This window comes from Typopeltis vanoorti, chromosome 1, assembly GCF_054136105.1.
Source record: "Typopeltis vanoorti isolate ZY-2024b chromosome 1, IOZ_Tvanoo_1.0, whole genome shotgun sequence".
NCBI lineage: Eukaryota > Metazoa > Arthropoda > Arachnida > Uropygi > Thelyphonidae > Typopeltis > Typopeltis vanoorti.
In genome coordinates, this window is record NC_143549.1 from 126,579,244 (window position 1) to 126,601,419 (window position 22,176).

General features: G+C 34.5%; 1 protein-coding gene across 1 annotated transcript in view; it reads right to left on the bottom strand.

Annotated features, from left to right (window-relative positions):
• Nucleotides 1–2,323: 2,323 nt before the first annotated feature.
• The window catches only part of LOC150110405 (protein DDI1 homolog 2-like), a 139,630-nt gene continuing 119,777 nt past the window's right edge, over nt 2,324–22,176 (bottom strand). The window contains exon 8 of the mRNA XM_090393549.1: nt 2,324–3,614. Coding sequence (XP_090249675.1) covers nt 3,394–3,614 — 221 coding nt within the window. The 3' untranslated portion in view covers nt 2,324–3,393. The remainder of the gene's footprint in view (nt 3,615–22,176) is intronic.

The window sequence follows — 22,176 nt, forward strand, 5'->3', positions numbered from 1 at the left end:
GAACCAAATTAAAGCCAACAGTGATATTTAAAAGGAAGAAAATTCCGAAGCATATGAAATTTCCACCAGGTGTAATTGTTCGTGCCAATCACAAAGGTTGGATGGATGAAGAGGATGTACAATTGTGGTTGGATCAAGTATGGAACATACATCCAGGTAGCTTGTTACGTCAACAAAGCATGCTAGTCTGGGATATGTTCCGGGCGCATTTAACAGAGGCAAGCAAAGAGAAAGCACATGAGCTACGTACAGACCTAGCGGTGGTGGTGGTCTAACTTCCGTTTTGCAGCCACTTGATGTCAGCTTGAATAAGCCATTTAAAGATTACTTATGTGAAAAATGGAGAGAATGGATGTCATCTGGTTTGGTGAAGATGACAAAGGGTGGGAATTTTCAGAAGCATGAGATCACCTTAGTGACCAGCTGGGTTAAAGAAACATGGGATTCGATACCATCTGAAATGATTCAACGCTCGTTTCTTAAATGTGGAATAAGTAATTTAATGGATGGATCCAAAGATCACGTCATATACAAAAGCGAGGAAGATGCACAACAAATTGGAGAGCATGAAGACGATGACGACAATTGCTACACTGATGACGCAATTCCTACAGATGAATTTATAAATGAAATGTTTGACGACTCAAAAGATGAAGAATTTAAAGGATTTTGACATTTTGTTTTAAAATAAATATTTCTTTCGTTAATTTGTCTTGTATTTTGACATTTTGTTTTTAAATAAATATTTCTTTCGTTAATTCGTATTGTATTATTTATAATGTTATGGAACAAGATTAACAGATCGCATTATACGTGGACATGGCATTTTAGGGCTAGTTTTCAAATAAAATTTCTAGTTCGCATTATATGTGGATCGCATTATACGGTATATCACCACCAAGTAAAAACAAAAAGTTTTCTGTCTACTCTAATTCACTTTTATCCCGCTGTGGGCATAGATGTTTGCGATTGTCTGTGAAAATACTAGTGGTGGTGGTGGTCAGAAGTAGATGGCATTGGTGTAGATGATGAAGGTAGTTGTGGTTGGTGGAGTGTTGTAGAGTAGGTGCCCTCCCTCGATGAGTCTTTGTACTCCCTGGAAGTGTTATGTAATAATAATAATAATTTTTTAACCAATGCTTTTACCCTCAAAAATAAAATAGTTCCATCCCCACAACAAAAAACCCATAGATGTATTTTAATTCCTTATATCCAGAGCATTTTTCAAAAGCAGCCAAGGTGATACACAAATATATCCTCATAACACCGCTTTTAAACCACATATCCTACTTTAATAAAGGATATACAGCATTCTGGCACACATTAGGGATATGAAGCCTTCTGTGATTAGAACTAACATAAAAAATAAATACTCTGGAGAGCATCTTTCCCTCTGTCCATAGACCAAGAATGTTAAGTTTTCAATGTAATCAGAAGTATGTAGTCCAAGGCAATAGAGCTAGCCACCAACATATGACACTGATGTGCTACAAGGATTGTGTAATCTCCCAATCCCAAAAAGTTTGGGAGAGGGAAAAAACTACAACCTGAAACTATCTTCAGACAGCCCACAAAAACCCTATGTTGTGTTATACTCATTATATCTAATCCTTAGAATTACCAAAAGGATGGAGTGGAGTAAATAAATACAGAAAATATATATGTACACATCTGTTCTACAATTGAAGAAGTCTGGTTTAGCTGAACAGTATGGTATTTAACCATGGGATAATGCAGGGAGAAAAATTTTTGAAGTGCCTGAAGCCTTATATTATAAAAATTCTTAATCTTGATGGGCAGTTTGCATGCAAAGAATCTGGATGGATGGATGAAGAAAATATAACAAAATGGCTAGTTGGACAAGGGCTTAAAATAGACTACTGTTCAGGCATTTTGTGCATAATGTTGTTTAGTAAAAAATTTCTTTGTAGTGTTTACTTACTGCATAATTCTATTCTATATGATATTAATTATGCATTAGTAGAACAGGCATCCAGTAAAATGACTGGATGCCTGTTCTACTAATGCATACTTGATATCCATAGCTGAATTTCTGGACTAACTATTCCTTAGTCATCCATGATGCTAGCGTTATTATGACCTTTCATAGGTGGGATTTTCATAAAAATTCTTTATATGTTGAGTCTATAATTTACTTTATGTTGAACAAAGAACTACTACTTTAAAATAAGTACACATGCAAATGAGGGATTCACTTTGGTCATCATAAAAACAGTTGTGCTATTTTGCTGTAAATACATGCAAATAAAACTGAGAATTATATTTTAAAAGTATTTATGTTACGCAATGTGTTTTGGTTCCATTGGAAAAAATAATTTTTCTGTACTTTTGTTGTTCTTCACACACAAAATACAATAAGAAAGAATGACAAGTTCTTTGGTTAGAACAAAAGAAAAGTCATTAGCATAAACATAATCATTAAAAAATGCAAAAATTAGATGTATCAAATATTACACTACAGCAAAATACTGCAAGATACAAACTGTACATGCTGGTCTCCTAAATAATATATATTAACAACTGTGTTGATTGTTGCCTGTGCATAATAAAAACTGCTGAACAATTAACTTAAATAATTCTCAGGAAAAGCCAAATATTGACATTAATGTCATTAATTGTTATCATTTGGGGGATATTTCAATTAAAACAAAATATATATGCACGTATAGATTCATGTAAATACAGCAAAAAAAAAAAAAAATGCTTAGTCCATAATGTGCACGCATACACATGCAAAAAAGCTAGCTGCCATAATGATGTAATTTTAAAATTTTAAATAAGATAGATAAACTATCTCTTGTCTTATAAACCAAGTTCTTATAATTTTATTGTATAAATAATAATGCCATTAGAAGCAACAGCTTTTCTTCTTTACATATTCTTAAAGGAGATATGTAAAAGACAAACATTAAAAATAAATAAATAAGTGATTTCAATTGTTATTAATGAGCTGTCATTTTTGACAATTCATTCACCTGTTTTCTTCCTATAAGAATACCATAATGGTAAGTTATAAAACAGTAACAAAAACTGTAATAAAAATTACCTAAGTCACTTTGGTGTCTTTGATCATATATAAAAAAATTCCAGCTACACAATAATAGTTACAACTGCTGACTTGCTTGTGCTAACACCTGAGATATTGCATGAATGAAACTTAAATCACTCTTATAAAGCATTTAAAATGCAAGGAGTACCAGGACTCTATTTAGGAGAAGTTGACCACATCAAAACACATGAAGTAGCACTGTGGGAAGTGTGTGTAAGTGAGTTAGAGACTCACACATTTGCTACCATTTACATCACTGAAGTGGTAACTTTCATGTAAAAAACCAGTTGCTGTCCTTCTCAAGCCTATCCAATTTGTAAAAATTAAGGCAGCTTTAGAGATTTGGCAAAAAGGGCTGCCATTGCTTGAGTGGTGTCACCATTAAAATTCCTCAGTTCACGTATAACTTGCTGCCTAGGAAATCCCATTTTCATCAGGTTCTGTATATCAGGTTCTGTGAACTTGTCCGTGGGATGAAGGTCTGGGGAACTAGCACATGTTCTAGCAGCCGGTAAAGCACAAGATGGAACTCTTGTTACTGTTCCTGAAAATAAAACAATCAAGAAATAATTATGGGGAAATACGACAAAATAACAGAAGGCTCTAATAACACTTTATTAGAATCCTATTTAGAAAACAATTTTGACATTGACTATTAAATAATGATCTACATGATGACATATTGAGATATCTGTAAGAGTCCCATTTTTAAAAATTAAAAAAAAAAGTCTCCCAATGGAATATTTTAAGATTTTTTATGATAAAATGTAAACCAGACAATATTAATTGGCTGTGAATGACTCATTAAACATGAGGAAGTCACCCTGACTTTATATGATGCTAATACAGGAATGTTTGATATCTTCCTTCTGATGGTTTTACTATGTGGAAAGATATTTTTAAAAGTCATTTAAAATAACAACATAAAGGATGAAACCAAGAATATAATTTCTTGGCATCTTTAATTTATAAAATAACAACAGTGAAAATGAAACTGTCAAAAGAATGTTAGGCGGGGGGGATCATGCTCTTCTACATAAAATTTTTAAATGACAATACAGATAACCTAAACCCTGCTTGAAATGAAGTTAATTGTAAGATCATTAAAGTTACAAATGATATAAGAGCTTACATATAAAGTGAACTAGTGATTAACCACAAGTGTTAAATAACAAAGTGGAAGTGGAGGAAAACTGAGCACTTTCTAAGAGTCCTTTCGGCAAGTGGATTACCACATTGTTGTACACATTTTTATACACATTTTTTTTAACCCAGAACCATGGGAAAAATCCTCTCAACTAGTGATAAGATTGAACCTGGGAGACCTAATTCACTTTTTCAGGAAATTTAATTAAAAACTTAAAGAATATATATTGAAAAAAAAAAATCTTACTTTATATATAACAAATATGTGTTGCATATGACACTACTGCTGGCTTAAGCAATGCCATGAAGGTCAAAAGTTAAGAGAAAACAGTGATTGCAGGAAAATCGATCCTTTGACTGACTAAAAGGTTGATAATAGATGGAACAAGTTTTAAACAACGATGAAATTCAAATCTGAAGTAATATACCTTTTTTTGAAATCAGACTTGAAATATATCAAACCATTCAGATAGAACGATTGTATTAATAATTAAAAATTATTTAGAAAAAAATATATAAAGATAAGTGAACTCATAACAGAGATCTCATAATATTAAACAGATCAGAGTTTGGGTTATTACAATTAAACTATTTATATCCAAGGCCCATTGCACTCAGTGTTAACAGGAAGTGATCTAATGAAATTTGGCATATGTATAATGTAGAGCATGCAGCTGACAAAAGCTGGAAGGGAGATTAAGCAGGAACAAAAGTCTAAGGCAATTTGCATAGTGTTCCACTCTGTTGTGTATAAGATATGTGCAAAAAATAATCATAGTAACAAAATACCTGATCTTACTTTATGCACTAAACATAATGCTAGAGATTAAGAACAGATGATATGGGAAAGGGGGTAAAACAATTTATATTAATCCTACCCACGAAAGATTGAGAACGTATAACACATTAGTATTATGGGTGGGAAAAAGATCTAGGAAACCAGCTATAGAAAATATGGTTCTTTTACAAGCCACTTGAGGCTTCCAATAATTAAGATGGTGGTCTCGCACCAGACAAATGAAAATCATTTACTGCTAATATTTCATAAAACATTCATAGCAATGGAATTTGAACCCAACAGTTTCTCTCAAAACCAAACCATTTTATTTTTTTTTTAAAGTAATGACCACTTTGCTCTGATCAACCACAAAAGTATGCAAGCTTGTCAGCTGGTCATCAAAACTTCAGGATATGCACCCAGATAAACAGGTGTACTAGTACTAAATCAGTCTCATAAAATAAGCTGTGTGCCAATAAGGGATTATTTTTTTTAAATCTGAGATTATGTTTCTCTGTTTTGGGAATCATTCTAAATGGCATGAGAAGACTGATTTATACTTGACAAAAAATTTCATTCTTGTTTTTATTTTATCTAAGAATGAGCAAACAAAAGTCAGCACATGAAGTATCTTCACATCAAATTGCAATATCCATAATGCTCTGCATTATGGATACTGCAATTTGAAATGTATGCCTTTTAAAGGCATGTATTGCAATTTTGCATACAATATTGCAATGTATGCCTTTTAAAGCATACATTGCAATGCATTATAAAAAGAGTCACTACCCAAACCAGTTTTAACCTTTATTGAGATCTCGTCAAATGGAGCTAATCTTGTAAAGATACTGACAGTAAAAAGTCATTATTTTGGACATGTGAACTAAGTAACTAAGGTTATGGGCCAATGTATTATTTCGGTTGAATGTGTGTGCTACTTTGGCAAGTATGCTTGTTTGTAGGATTAAATATCCAAGTTTATAGGAGGAAAAGTCTTGCCACCTCTTGATGATAAATGCAGTCAATGAAAAGTCATATTTCCATGTACAGGTGGGAAAATGGCAAACCACTACATTATAATGCTCTGGATGAGAGATAATGGTAACTTTTTTTTAACTTAATCAGAAAGTCAATTATACATGACAAGAGTATACTTTCTTGTCATGTATAAGTGAAGAAAAGTTTGCAAATGAAGAATCATTACAACTAGACTACTTATGCACAGAGCTAGTTGGCTTCACAAATTTCCCCAGTATCCACCTATTGCACAGTATTTACTGTTAGATATTGTTGTTGTCGTCGAGTCCATTGAAGAGCTTCTAGATATGATCATGGATCTGTAGAACTGCTTTGGCAATCTGTTGAACTTTGGCGTAGAGCTTTTCTCTAGGGTTATTGTCAATTTTCTGCAGAACAGCAGAAATTTCTGGGCAAATATAAATATGCCAGGTGTTAGTTCAACTCCTGGACAGTTTCTGCATGTTTCATAGTTCCTATTACCGTCTGGCTGAATTTTCATGCATTTAAATTGTTCTGTCCTTAGTCTGATGATGACTGTGGTTATTTCTCTATTTTCATTAATTTCACTGATTTCATTCTTCTTCTTGATAGTTTGTTTTACCAATCTTATTTTGGCAACAGCATTAACATCAGTTAATGATAGTGGGTGTAATTTCTGAGATAAGTATCTTGCTTCTTTGGCTAGTCTGTCTGCTCTTTCATTGCCTTCAATATTTGATTGATATTATCAGATAGATCCTGCTACATATTGTCATGCATTATTGGAAAGGTCACTAAAAATTTTGACCTTTATTGAAACATCATCAGTGGGAACAAGGCTGTGAATAATCAATGCTTTCTGCTGTACCATTCTTCTACTTGTATATGAAAATGATACCTGCCATTGATTTAGCTCTGGCATTTTCATATACAAGTAGCAGAATGGTATAGCAGAAATCATTGATTTTTCAGATCCCTCATATGAGACCTCAGTAAATGTCGAAAATAATTGGGGTAATGACCTTTTCCATTATGCATATATGTCCAAAAGAAAATCTACTGTACATTATGGAATACTACAACAATTTTTCTTCTATATACAAGTAGTCTAACTATGAAGATACTTTACATGCAACCTTTTGTTTGCTCAAGCTTGAGTAAAGGAAGGAAAAATTATAATTTCTTGTCAAGCATAATTTACTTTCTGACCCAGTGAAAACTCTTGATACAATTGTGTGCAGACTGTTTGGAAATCTGTGAACCATTCTTAAAAAAACATAATTCACTAGATACCTTATTAGCTTCAGCCAGAACAAAGCAACAATTTAGACAAAGAAAGTAATCTTTACTCACCATCTTGTCTCTCTCTCTCTCTCTCTGTGTGTGTTATGACCACTGGACAACAGAAACATAATTAATGGTAAGACAGAAGAGTATGTATTTTCTCATCCATTTTGTAGAATAAATGAAAAACTAACACATTAAAGTGAATAAAAGTTGAGCAGCTCTCATATGTGAACTGTAGACTAAATACACAAAGATTATTGAAAAGAAAATGAAAGAGTTTGAGAACAGGAATCAAACCTTGGAGATTCAGTGGTAAACTCTGAAGAAAACATTGATTGATTCTGCCAGAGAGGCATGTGGTGAGGTTGTCTGCAAGGATAAAAAAATCAGAACTCCCTGGTGGACACAGGAAGTTAAAGAGACAGTGAAGGAAAAGAAGAAAGCATATCAAAAGTTCCTGGCAAATAAGTCAGCTTTTACTCTTACAGAATACAGAGACAAATGTAAGAAAGCTAAACAGTGTGTAAAACTAGCTAAACAAAAGTCATGGGAGGACTTTGGCAAGAATATAGAAAATAAATATCAAGAAGGTGGCAAAATATTCTGGAGGTTGTTGAAGAAGCTTAGGAATGGAGGAAAGAGTGCTGTAAAAGGAGTTAGAGATGATAAAGGTGACATGAAAACAGGGGAAAAAGATATCCTTGAAGTATGGAGTAATTACTTTGAAAAACTGCTAAATGAAACAAGCAGTGATGACAGCACAGTGGTAAAAAACACTGACCAGACATGCAGTCAGGAATACATATCCATACTTGAAGTAGAAAAAGCCATCAAAGGCTTGAAATGTGGAAAGGCAGAAGGAGTAGATGATATTCGACCAGAAATGCTCAAGTATGGAGGTACAAGTCTTACAATGGCTGCACTGCATAGTTCAGAAAGCCTGGACAGAGGGACGAATTCCCGATGATTGGAGTAGAGCTCTCATAGTACCCATATATAAAAAGGGAAATAAAACTGAATGTGAGAATTACAGAGGTATTTCCCTACTGAATGTTCCTGGCAAGATCTATGCAAGTATACTTGAGAAACGGTTGAGAAGAATTGTGGAAGAAAAGCTTGGTGAAGAACAAGCTGGATTCAGGCCAAACAGAGGCTGTCAGGATCAGATCTTCACTTTACGACAAATAGTCGAGAAAGCATGGGAATATAACAAAGATCTGTATTTAAGTTTTGTCAATTTGGAAAAGGTATAAGACAAGGTGCCAAGAGAGAAGCTATTCAATACGCTGCAGTTATATGGTATTAATGTGGCATTATATCAAGCAATACTTAGTCTTTATTTGAGTTGTAAGTCAGCAGTTAGAATTGAAGAAAGTACAGGAAGATGGTTTAATGTTAAATCTGGTGTGAGACAAGGATGTACATTATCCCCTCTGTTATTCATTATCTATATGGATCACATTATGAAGGAAAGCGGTACTAAACATGATATCAAAATTGGAAATGTTAATGTCAGCTCTTTGCTTTATGCAGATGATGTTATACTTCTAAATAAATCCGCTACAAGTCTGCAAGATTCTCTGACTAAATTGAATAGCTGTTGTAATAGATATGGTATGAAGGTCAGCAATAAAAAGACAAAGACAATGAAAATGGGCAGAATCATTGAAAATGTCAACTGTGTTGTGAACGGAGAACCTGTGGAACAAGTAAAACATTTCAGCTACTTAGGCACGATTTTTACTGAAGATGGTAAATTAAATATAGAAATAGACAACAGAATCAGCAAAGCTGGTATGGTTGGAAGTCAATTGAGTAAATTCATATGGAATAAGAGAGAAATTAGTCAGAACACTAAATTAGCTGTATACAAGACAGTGTTCAAACCAGTTTTAACTTATGGATCTGAGAGCTGGGTCAGAAGTAAAAAACTTGACCAAAGACTAGAGACCGCAGATATGAGAGTCCTGAGAAAGATTACAGGTGTGAACAGATGGCATCAATGGCAATATCATATTAAAAACGAGGATATTAGGAAAGAACTTGACATTATCAGCATCCAGGAATGCGTTAGCCAAGCTAATCTCAGGTGGTATGGTCACTTAAACAGAATGGGCGAAGAAAGATTAGCAAAACAGGTGTTCTCTGCCAGGTTGGCAGGAAAACGACCCAGAGGAAGACCAAGATATAGGTGGATTGATACAGTACAAAGTGCCTTGGACGATAGAAATATAAGATCTGATAATGTTGGAGTCTTGACAAGTAACAGACCAATTTGGAGGAAAATTGTAGATAGGAAGTTAGTAATGATGTAATTTTTTTTTCATGTAGTACTATCATATCCTGTACACCCCTTGAGGGTACATGGCAGGAATTTGATGATGATGATGACACATTTACAAAGTGATTAACTTACCAGCGGCTGAAAATCTCTTAATAAAGGCAATTTGAATCCTAGGTGGGATTCAAATGCACATCTTTTCAACCAAAAGACAATGCAGTTACTAACTGATCTAGAGGAGGCAATTTATTATATTTGAAATCTTATTATCATAATTATTTTACTCATTTACTCATATCAAGAACTTTATTAAAATCATTATTATGAAATAAATAGTTTTCAACTGAAGGAGGGTTAGTCTCGTATGGATGTAACAGAATTGTTCTTCTCAGAAACTTGGCTTTTTCCATTATGGAAAGCATTTAAATTGACGAGAATAAGAAATGCTATCACCAAGCATAAAATACAACCCCATTTGCTTCAGATGCAATTAAATCCTCTTAAATTTGATTTTATTTTTAAATCTTATTCTACATTTTTTAATGTTCCTTTAGGTGTTTAATACAAATATATATTTCATTTAATGATCTGGTATTCATTTAATACAAATGAATTAAGCTTAGTTATCATTATTAAACTATATTCAAGTAATTCAGTATATTTTATTTGGACTTTGAAAAAAAAAAAAAATTATTATAATAAAATACTGTATAATATTTGTCTACCAAGACTATCGTGTAAAATAGCATACTTTTTTTTTTTTTTTTCAATCTATACTGTTCTAATTACTATTTATCAACTCTTAGTGATTTTGTTGCAACTTCAAAGAGAAGTTTGATAATAAATGTTTAAACAAATATAATTGGGAATAATTTGGAAATATAATTTGCACTTATTAGTTTATGTGATTAAATAATAGTTTTATTTTACCTGTGAACTTGTATTTTTCCCCCCCACACTTATATCGAATTCTCTACCATTACTGAGATTACTATTTGAATAATTACGAAGCAGTAACATTTTCTACTTTACTTGTGAAAGCAGTCAGAGATGTGGAAGACAAGAGTGGCTTCAGCTGTTTGCATTATTTTGTGAAAGTGATAGATTTGTCTGATATACGTATATTGGGGAGAGGAAAAAAAATAGTTCTGTTATGGAATAAATTCAAGTTGTTTTATCTAGAAGATTAAGAGGTATCTCTAGAGGAGAACAAGAACTCATACCATGTGAAAACATGGCTTCTATTCTCTTGTGAAGGAGGAACCTAGAGAATAGTGTTTATTACGTTTTTATCAGTGAAGGTTAAGCCAGTCTTTAGTGTAGCCAAAAATTAAAAATTTTAATCCAAAATCAAAGAAACCAAATAAAATGGCTCAGATATCCACCCTCTGCACCTTTTGATGATCTGGTCCTCTATGCCCCTACAGTTGGAAAAAGAAGAAGAGGCAGACCCCAGACTCAATACTGGAAATACATCAGCAATATTCTCCCTGTTTCCCCCCAACTTTCCGCATCAGATATCCATGAATTAGCATATGACAGAAAAGCCTGGTTTTTCTTTCACATCATAAGAACCTCCAAGTCCTATCTTAGTGTACACAAACTAATTATTTGTGTTTGATTGGTTTCCCTATTAATAATTGTAAAATTATAAATAAACAGTGATGATGATGATGAATCCAAATTCAGTTGTTTTTTTTTTTTTCGAGAATTTACAGTAATATATTAGTTTCAGTGGCTGAAATGCCTAATAGTTTCACTTGCGCAAGAATTTCTTTCTATTGCACATTGCATTAAAAGCAATCTTTCAACTTAATATTTCAGTTCTAAAGAAACTGCAATTCGATCAAAGGATATTTATCTTTGAGACAGAAAAACCCTACAATGTGTATGCTTCTATGGAGGAAGAACATATTAGAATCACTATTTTCCAGTATTAAACCTGATATTAAACCACTCACAAAGAAATTATGTTTAAATTCGAGAGATACACCAGTCAGAAAACATCAAAGGCATAGAGAATGATAGAAAACACAAATCAGAGCAACACAGACAACATATGCAAAACATTAAGCAGAATGGCAACAAACTGAAATACTCCATTCATGACTTATTTTTAATGGTATTAAACCAAAGAACTATTTTCATATTTTTCAATGGAACATAACTTGCTTATATTCCATTGAATTCCAAATCAGCATCATCATCAGAGCACAGCACAGTATGTATATGTGACAGTGAGTAAGTGAAACAATATAATTGTAAAGGACAAAAGATCTAAAGTCCTATTTTGACATCCTCTAATGTTATGGGAAAGATTGACTTCAATTTGGGTTTATATAGGTCACATTTATTTGAAACTAAGTAAGAAAATACCGACAAGTTTCATCAACTTAGCCGTTTGGCTTCTTCAGGGTAAATATAGATGTAAAACAACTTCAATGCTAAAACTGTTCACTAAAACTATTAATGAAAGAAGAACCGAATACAATTTTTTTTTTTTTTTTTTTTTTTTTTAACAAAAAACAGAAGAATGCATAGATCATATGCATGGAGTGCGTATGATCTCACTTGTTAGTAGGAACATTCTGTAATTAGCAGCAAGATTTAATTCTGGCATGCTTAAAGATCTTATGAGAGTCTTCCAAATATCAGGCAGAATTAATCCTTGGTTTCTATTTAAGTTATGTTTAGAATGGATCACTGTTATGACTTCTTTTATGATTCAGGAGCAGAAATCCTCCTCTATACCACAGAATGGGACAAAAGCTCCCATTCTATGGTATGGTTTGGTTTGCCCTGGAGAAACGGAATGCTAACCCCGAATTGTCTTCTCTGTTATTGTTAACATCTACGTGTTTCTTTTTTTCTGATTTCAAAACTTCTAGAGGTCTGAGCAATATAGTTTAATCCGCACAAACAAGGTATATTGTAGACTCCGGCATATTTGAAGAAAGGATTACTGTCTTTCGGAGATCTTAAGAATTGGCATATGGTCTTTGAAGGTTTAAAAGCCACTCGTATTCCATGTGGTTTGAGGAGTGTAGCAATCTTATTGGAAACTGTCCTCATATACGGAATCGCAATAGTAGAATTATAATGTATTTCTTCAGGCTGTCGTTGTGGGGGGGGGGGCACAGAAAAGTATCTTGTAGATCAATTTTCTTGGGTAACCATTGTTTATAAGGTTTTTTGATATCAGGGATAGTTCATCTTTGAGGTCTTTATCTTCTGTAGTGATGAGAGAGGCTCCATTTATTAGCATATGTACGATGCTTAGTTTCTGAGAAATGTCGTGTGAAGAAGTGAAGTGCAAGTATCAACCTGTGTTGGTTGGTTTACGATAGACTGTAAGGCCGATGAATCCATCCATTTTTTCCTTAATTCAAGTGTCCAGTAATGGTAATTGTTTTTCTTTCTCAAGTTCTAATGTGAATTTAATTTTGTGATGGAAGGAGTTGATCTTGGTAAGAAAATCAAAGAGATCCTTTTCTGTGTTTCTCCATCCAAAGAAAATGTCATCCACATATCTCCACAACACTGTGGGTTTAGGGTCCAGTTGAAATAAAATTTCACTTTCAAGTTTCTTTATAAAGAGATCCACACAAGGGGGTGAAAGAGGGCTGCCCATTGCAATGCCTGTTAATTGTCGGTAAATAGTTTTATTCCATAGGAAGAAATTAGATTTTAAGCATCATCATCATCAAATTCCTGCCATGTACCCTCAAGGGGTGTACAGGATATGATACTACTACATGAAAAAAATTACATCATTACTAACTTTCTATCTACAATTTTCCTCCTAATCAGTCTGTTACTTGTCAAGACTCCGACATTATCAGATCTTATATTTCTATCGTCTAAGGCACTTTGTACCGTATCGATCCACCTATATCTTGCTCTTCCTCTGAGTCGTTTTGCTGCCAACCTGGCAGAGAACACTTGCTTTGCTAATCTTTCTTCGCCCATTCTGTTTAAGTGACCATACCACCTGAGATTAGCTCTGCTAACGCATTCCTAGATGCTGACAATGTCAAGTTCTTTCCTAATACCCTCGTTTTTAATATGATATTGCCATTGATGCCATCTGTTCACGCCTATAATCTTTCTCAGGACTCTCATATCTGCGGTCTCTAGTCTTTGGTCAAGTGTTTTACTTCTGACCCAGCTCTCAGATCCAAAAGTTAAAATTGGTTTGAACACTGTTTTGTACACAGCTAATTTAGTGTTCCGACTAATTTCTCTCTTATTCCATATGAATTTATTCAACTGACTTCCCACCATACCAGCTTTGCTGATTCTGTTGTCTAATTCTATATTTAATTTACCATCTTCACTAAAAATCTTGCCTGAGTAGCTGAAATGTTTTACTTGTTCCACAGGTTCTCCATTCACAACACAGTTGACATATTCAATGATTCTGCCTATTTTCATTGTCTTTGTCTTTTTATTGCTGACCTTCATACTATATCTATTACAACAGTTATTCAATTTAGTCAGAGTATCTTGCAGACTTGTAGCAGATTTATTTAGAAGTATAACATCGTCCGCATAAAGCAAAGAGCTGACATTAACATCTCCAATTTTGATATCATGTTTCATATCACTTTTCTTCATAATGCGATCCATATAGATAATGAATAACAGAGGGGATAATGTACATCCTTGTCTCAAACTAGATATAACATTAAACCATCTTCCTGTACTTCCTTCACTAGATTTTAAGCAACAATGGAAAAGAGAAGTAATGTCTTGAGGGAAAAGGTTTCTCAAAATGCTGATTACTTCATCTACTGGAATATTTGTAAATAACGATGTAACATCCAGCTTGCAAAAAGGTCTGTATTGGAGATCGAGATGTTACTTAATTTTTCAATGAAATGTTGTGAATTTCTTATGTAGGTATCCAATATTTACGGATGTGTGCCTTAAGGAGACCTGAGAGGTGTTTCGATAATAAATAAGTGGGAGAATTAATTCCATCAACTATAGGGTGTAGCGGAATTCCATTTTTGTGAACTTTGGGAGAGCCATATACTCTCGGCGTTAGTGGATGCATTGACTTCAATCTTCGTTTTAAGTCTGGATGTTACATCATTATTTACAAATATTAAAGTAATCAGCATTTTGAGAAATCTCTTCCCTCAAGACATTACTTCTCCTTTCCATCATTGCTTAAAATCTAATTACTTCCTATGGAATAAAACTATTTACCATCAATTAACAGGCCTTGCAATGGGCAGCCCTCTTTCAGTCCCTTGTGTGGATCTCTTTATAAAGAAACTTGAAAGTGAAATTTTATCTCAACTAGACCCTAAACCCAGTGTGGTGGAGATATGTGGATGACATTTTCTTTGGATGGAAAAACACAGAAAAGGATCTCTTTGATTTTCTTACCAAGATCAACTCCTTCCATCACAAAATTAAATTCACATTAGAACTTGAGAAAGAAAAACAATTACCATTTCTGGACACTTGAATTAAGAAAGAAATGGAAGGACTCATCAGCCTTACAGTCTATCGCAAACCAACCAACACAGGTCGATACTTGCACTTCACTTCTTTACACCACATTTCTCAGAAACTAAGCATCGTACACATGCTAAAAAATGGAGCCTCTCTCATCACTATAGAAGATAAAGACCTCAAAGATGAACTATCCCTGATATCAAAAAACCTTATAAACAATGGTTACCCAAGAAAATTGATCCACAAGATACTTTTCTGTGACCCCCCACAATGACAGCCTGAAGAAATACATTATAATTCCACTATTGCGATTCCATATACGAGGACAGTTTCCAATAAGATTGCTACACTCCTCAAACCACATGGAATACGAGTGGCTTTTAAACCTTCAAAGACCATATGCCAATTCTTAAGATCTCTGAAAGACAGTAATCCTTTCTTCAAATATGCCGCAGTCTACAATATCCCGTTTGTGCAGATTAAACTATATTGCTCAGACCTCTAGAAGTTTTGAAATCAGAAAAAAAGAAACATGTAGGAGATGTTAACAATAACAGAGAAGACAATTTGGGGTTAGCATTTCATTTCTCCAGGACAAACCAAACCGTACCATAGAATGGGAGCTTTTGTCCCATTCTGTGGTATAGAGGAGGATTTCTGCTCCTGAATCATAAAAGAAGTCATAACAGTGATCCATTCTAAACATAACTTAAATAGAAACCAAGGATTAATTTTGCCTGATATTTGGAAGACCCTCATAAGATCTTTAAGCATGCCAGAATTAAATCTTGCTGCTAATTACAGAATGTTCCTACATAACAAGTGAGATCATACACGCTCCATATGTGTGATGTACGCATTGTTAATTTAAGTTGTTTCACATCTATTTTTACCCTGAAGAAGCCAAACAGCTAAGTTGACGAAACTTGTCGGTATTTTCTTACATAGTTTCAAATAAATTTGACCTATATAAACCCAAATTGAAGTCAATCTCTCCCATAATTCTTTTGGTCAAAAATAACTTTTTATCATTATGAAGATCATGTAATGTTGTAAAAAAAAAAAAAATTATAGCTATGTTGGAATTGCTCTTAACATAATCTTTCAAATTTTTGGCAAATTAATGCAACCATATTTGTCAAAAATTTGGGAGACTTATCTTAAGAGCAACTGAACTCAATTTTTTTTTTCTTTAGAATGATAGAAAACACAAATCAGGGCAACACATGCAAAAACATTCAACAGAATGGCAACAAACTGAAATACTCCATTCATGACTTATTTGTAACAGTATGTAATCGCGTACACATGCTGTGTTGTGCTCTGATGACGCTGATTGAAATTCAGCGAAATAAAGGGAAGTTAATATCTTAAAAACACCTTTTTATAAAACAGTTCATTTGGTGTTATTAATATCATTAAAAATGAGTCATGAATAACTGTCAACACCTTATCTATTAGATTGAAATGCTCCATATGGATTACCACTTTTACTGAAGAGCATTCAAAGAATTAGTTGAAATGATGAAGTATCCTCTACAGTATAACAAAAAAAAAAAAAAAAAAACAAGGGATGATTTCACATCAAATGTAGTCCTTTATACATCATGACACACTTGTATCTACCAGTAGTATACAGTAACTCACAAACCAGCAGCCAGTGTAACAGCAAATGCATGCTTTCAATTGTTTAATTGTTTTTAAATATTCTTCACTAGAAATGTTATTACTTTGCTTGTAGTTTTTTTTTAATTTATTTGTGCTATTTCCTGGTGAACTGAAACAAAATTCTTCGTAAAACTAGTCAAATTAAAACTATTACTTTTACGGCTATTTTGCCTGCTTTTGTTTAGAAGTGCCCCTTTTTTTTAATGTCACTGGCTTTTTACTCAAGAATTTTGCAGATGTATTTTAGAGACAAATATATGTAGCATAATTAGAAGAAAATTCGCACATACCTTTTCTTGGATGTGTTGTTGCCTGTCTTCTTTCTGCAGTGTGCATACTTCTGCTGTTATGGTGTTAAAATGAGGGGAGGGGCCTTAGGCAATGTGGGAGAATTAATTTGAAAAAAAAAAACAGGTTTTTTTATATAACTACATATATTATTTTTAAGGGTAGGCAGAGTGCTTTTTTTTGTAGGGTGGGAAAAAAAAGATGAAAAAGGGGGCTGAAAATAGAAACCGATTTTTAGAGGAAGTGGAAGGATTTATGAGAAAAGGGGACGTGGGAGAGGGTTGATGCAGTGTGAGCCGTTTCGACCGTGTGGGTCGTCGTCTGAACACATGGAGAAAGTGGATGCTATGTTGTGTTGGCTTGGTGTTTCTGCCTTTGAAGTGTTTGTGTTATCGCCTATTGGTCGGAGTTGTGAGCTAATTTTTATGTTGTGGAGCTCCCAACACTCAGAGATTATGTAGGGTCAGTGGATGTTGAATGAGTTCTCGTGACATTTTATGGCTATCATTTCCGACATTCTAAGCATTGTTTTGTTGTCTTGTCTGCATATTATGATGGCCTTGTCGATTTGCAGGGTATGTTTCTTTTCAAGGGCGTGAACTGATATTTCTGATTTTCCTGTACTTTGTATTCTATTTTTCTTTCTGATGTTGCGTTTTTTTTAGTGTTTAAATGTTCTGGAATAGGGATGTTACAGTCATGGAAGTGTTCTTGTAGTCTTGCCCATAAAGACCCAATGGTAGGTGATATCACAGTCTTTTTGGCAAGGAAATTTATAGACTATGTTGTGGTGTTCTAATATTTCTTTGTGTATGTCAGATTTAGTGGGTTTTAGAAGATTTGCCAATTTTTGGTTTGTGGTGAATACCAGTTTGTAGTCAGTATGTTTGAAAATGTATTTGTGGGCTTTGTATGTGTTTCGGATGAATGGCAGTTTGATAACTTTTTGTGTGATGTGTGTTTTGGTTATTAAAACTAAATAAATTAAAACTATTTCTTTTGGACTTCTTTGTGAGTGATTTAAAGCCATATGTTCCAGGGAGTTAATGGCTTTAACCTGGGCTAATCTAAGACTCATGTTAAAAGTGTAGGTAAAGGAGTGGAAAGATAGCAAAATTGTTCAACTTCATAAAGGGAGTGATAAGAATAAGGCTTTGAATTATAAGCCCATCTGCTTGTCTGTGGTCAAGGTGAGATAAGGAGTACAAGGATTCAGAACTGGGTTGATAGCAGTAGAATTCTCTTTAATGGACAGCATGAGTTTGCTAAAGGAAGATCATGTTTTAGCAATTTGCTTACTTATTATAAAAAAGGGTGACAAAATACATTGGAAAAAAGGGGAGATGTAATATACAGTAGTATATTTAGATTTTGCAAAGGCTTTCAATAGACTGCTGCATGACAAACTAGTCATTCAATTGGAGCAGATGGAGTTTGATAGTAGATTTGTGCACTGGATTGGAAATAGGCTGTCTGACAGGTATCAGCAGGTTATGCATGGAGGGAGTGATATCTCAGAGGAGGAGAGTCACTAGGGGCATGACAAGGGGTCTGTTCTGGGATCATTGCTGTTTAATTTCTATATAAATTGGAAAGGGCTTAAATGGTGATATACAGTGGTGATGCAAAGTGGGTAAAGTTATGAGAAGTAAAGCAGATGTAGCTTTGCAGGAGGGCCTGAACAGACTGTCTGAATGACAAGTTTTTTTTTTTTTTTTTTTTGGAGGGGGGGGGGATATCAGTCTAATGTCAAAGTGTAAAGTTTTAAAATTTGGGAAGCAAAGACGGGATGCAGAGTGCAGGATTGGTAGGGATATTTTTAGAGGAGGTTGAGGAGATGAAAGATCTGGGGGTGATGGTAGACAGCGACTTGATATTTCGTGGACATTATTTTTCTCTGCATCATTTCCACAATCTGCTGTGTTGTCCTCACAACTTTAGCAAAACGTTAGAACACATTTTATGTGTTATAACATTACGTCTTGGGGTGCTTAAGGGTCAAAGCTATATAACTGAGGGGAGACCTCCACATTGCCTTTAAAGGAATGCAGAGAACCAATCAGGGCTTCTGACCTAATGTCCAATCCTCACCTTCTTGTGGTGCACCTTGTTAGGTATCTGCCTGGATACTGAATGAATGAGGATGGGCTGACAATTTGGGATTTAGCCGACCAAGTTGTATTCTTATTGGCTTAAACCAAAATAAAAAATGATGGTACAACATGAAAGAATTACGCCAGCTGGGGCTTTACCCGGTTAAATAAGGCCCCTTGTTGTTTTTGCCAGGGAACCAGGGCAAACAGCTAAAAGTCAGCTACCGGAACAAATCCTAAAACCCACCCCAACTCAATATCATCACCAGAATTCGAGATCAGTACTATCAACATAAGAAGCATGAATGGCAAAGAAATGGGTCTAGCTGAGTAATTGGATAAGTACCAGATCAACATAATAGGGGTGACTGAAACAAAAAAGACAAAAACTGGTGAAATTTTTCAGAGCAATAAATACAAAATGTTATATTCAGGCATTGACACTCAAGGAAAAGAACCAGTAGCTGTAGTATTCAACACTAAATATGAGGCTAATCTTCTTGAATGGCAGGCAGTCTCAAGTAGAATGATGTGGGCAAATATGAGAATTGGGAACTGGACAATGAGACTTATTTGTGCCTAGGGTCCCACAGAAGGTTCTACTAGAGTAGAAGAGAGGAATTTTTTGAAAGCTAAATTTAAGAAAGCTAAACACTGTGTAAAACTAGCTAAACAAAAGTCATGGAAGGACTTTGGCAAGAACACAGATAATAAACATGAAGAAGGTGTCAAGATATTCTGGAAGTTGAAGCAGCTCAGAAATGGAGGAAAGAGTGCCGTAAAATGAATTACAGATGATAAAGGTAACATGAAAACAAGAGAAAAAGATATCCTTGAAATGTGGAGTAATCACTTCGAAAAATTGCTAAATGAAACAAGCAGTGATGACAGCACAGTGGTAAAAAACACTGACCAGGCATGCAGTCAGGAATACATATCCATACTTGAAGTAGAAAAAGCCATCAAAGGCTTGAAATGTGGAAAGGCAGAAGGAGTAGATGATATTCGACCAGAAATGCTCAAGTATGGAGGTATAAAAGTCTTACAGTGACTGCAATGCATAGTTCAGAAGGCCACCTGGACAGAGGAACAAATTCCAGATGATTGGAATAGAGCTCTCATAGTACCCATATATAAAAAGGAAAATAAAAACAATGTGAGAATTACAGAGGAATTTCTCTACTAAGTGTTCCTGATAAGATATACACAAGTATACTTGAGAAACGGTTGAGAAGGATTGTGGAAGAGAACCTTGGAGAAGAACAAGCTGGATTCAGGCCAAATACAGGCTGTCAGGATCAGATTTCACTTTACAACAGATAGTTGAGAAATCATGGGAATATAACAAAGATCTGTATTTAAGTTTTATAGTTCTGGAAAAGGTATAAGACAAGGTGCCAAGTGAGAAGCTATTCAAAACACTAAAGTTTATGGTGTCAATGGGGCATTATATCAAGCAACACTTAGTCTTTATTCAAGTTATAAGTCAGCAGTTAGAATTGAAGGAAGTACAAGGAAGGTGGTTAAATGTTATATCTGGTGTCAGACATTATCCCCTCTGTTCTTCATTATCTATATGAATCACATTATGAAGGAGAGTGGTATTAAACCTGATATCAAAATTGGAGATGTTAATGTGAGCTCTTTGCTTTATGCAGATGATGTTATACTTCTAAATAAATCGGCTACAAATCTGCAGTATTCCCTGACTAAAGTGAATAATTGTTGTAATAGATATGGTATTAAGATCAGCATTAAAAAGACAATGAAAATAGGCAGAAACATTGAAAATATCAACTGCATTGTGAATGGAGAACCTATTGAACATGTAATACATTTCAGCTACTAAGGCACGATTTTTAGTGAAGATGGCAAATTAAATATGGAAATAGGCAACAGAATCAACAAAGCTAGTATGGTAGGAAGTCCACTGAATAAATTTATATGGAATAAAAGCGAAATTAGCCAAAACACTAAATTAGCTGTATATAAGACAGTATTCAAGCCAATTTTAACTTATGGATCTAAGAGCTGAGTCAGAAGTAAAACACTTGACCAAAGACTAGAGACCTCAGATATGAGAGTCCTGAGAAAGATTAAAGGCATGAACAGATGGCAATATCATATTAAAAAGAAGGATATTAGGAAAGAACTTGACATTGTTAGCATCCAGTAAAGTGTTAGCAGAGCTAATCTCAGGTGATATGGTGACTTAAACAGAATGGGAGAGGAAAGATTAGCAAAACAAGCATTCTCTTGTTGAGAGGCTTATACACTGGTTATACATGATAACTAATAATTAAGGAATTGACAGCATACACTAGAAATATAAATTGAATAAACTTTAATTTATACTTTCCGATATTTCGGCAAACATCACGTTGCCATCTTCTTGGGAACTTATTACAAAGAGAAGTGCACACAAGTACTACATAACAGCAAATGAGAACCGAAGCTAGGAAGCTAACATTTTCCTAAAGTCCTGATGGTGCCCCCTGGCAGGCTATATTGGTAGTTCTTGGCCTTTGGGCTGAAGTTCTTCTGATAAATGTTTCCCAAATTTGGGGCAGTCTCATGCATCCAAATTTGTTGAGGTTTGGCATGTTCCTAGGGCTGAGGCTGATTCCATGAATAGTCTTTCATATTTGAACTTGCTGCGGTGTATTACTGTAGCTTTCTTCCATCTTATTCTGTGGCGAGTATCCATAGCGTGGTCTGCAAGCCCAGAGTGGCTATACTTATGAAATCAGATGTAATCCTTGTGTTCTGAGATTCTGATATTTGCTGTCCTGCCTGTTTGGCCAAAGTAGGACAGTTTACAGCTGCAAGGGACCTGGTATATACCAGGTAGGTCTAGGGGAAGTGGTTGGTCTTTAGTGGAGTGGATAAGGGATGCCAATTTTCTATGTGGTCTGTAACAGGTGGTCAAGTCATGTTTTTTTAAAATTTTGTTGATTTTTTTAAAGGTGCCTCGGATGTAGGGAATGGTGATGGTGGTGCACTTGTCTTTATAATAAGTTCCCAAGAAGATGGCAACGTGACGTTTGCAGAAATATTGGAAAGTATATATTAAAGTTTATTTAATTTATATTTCTAG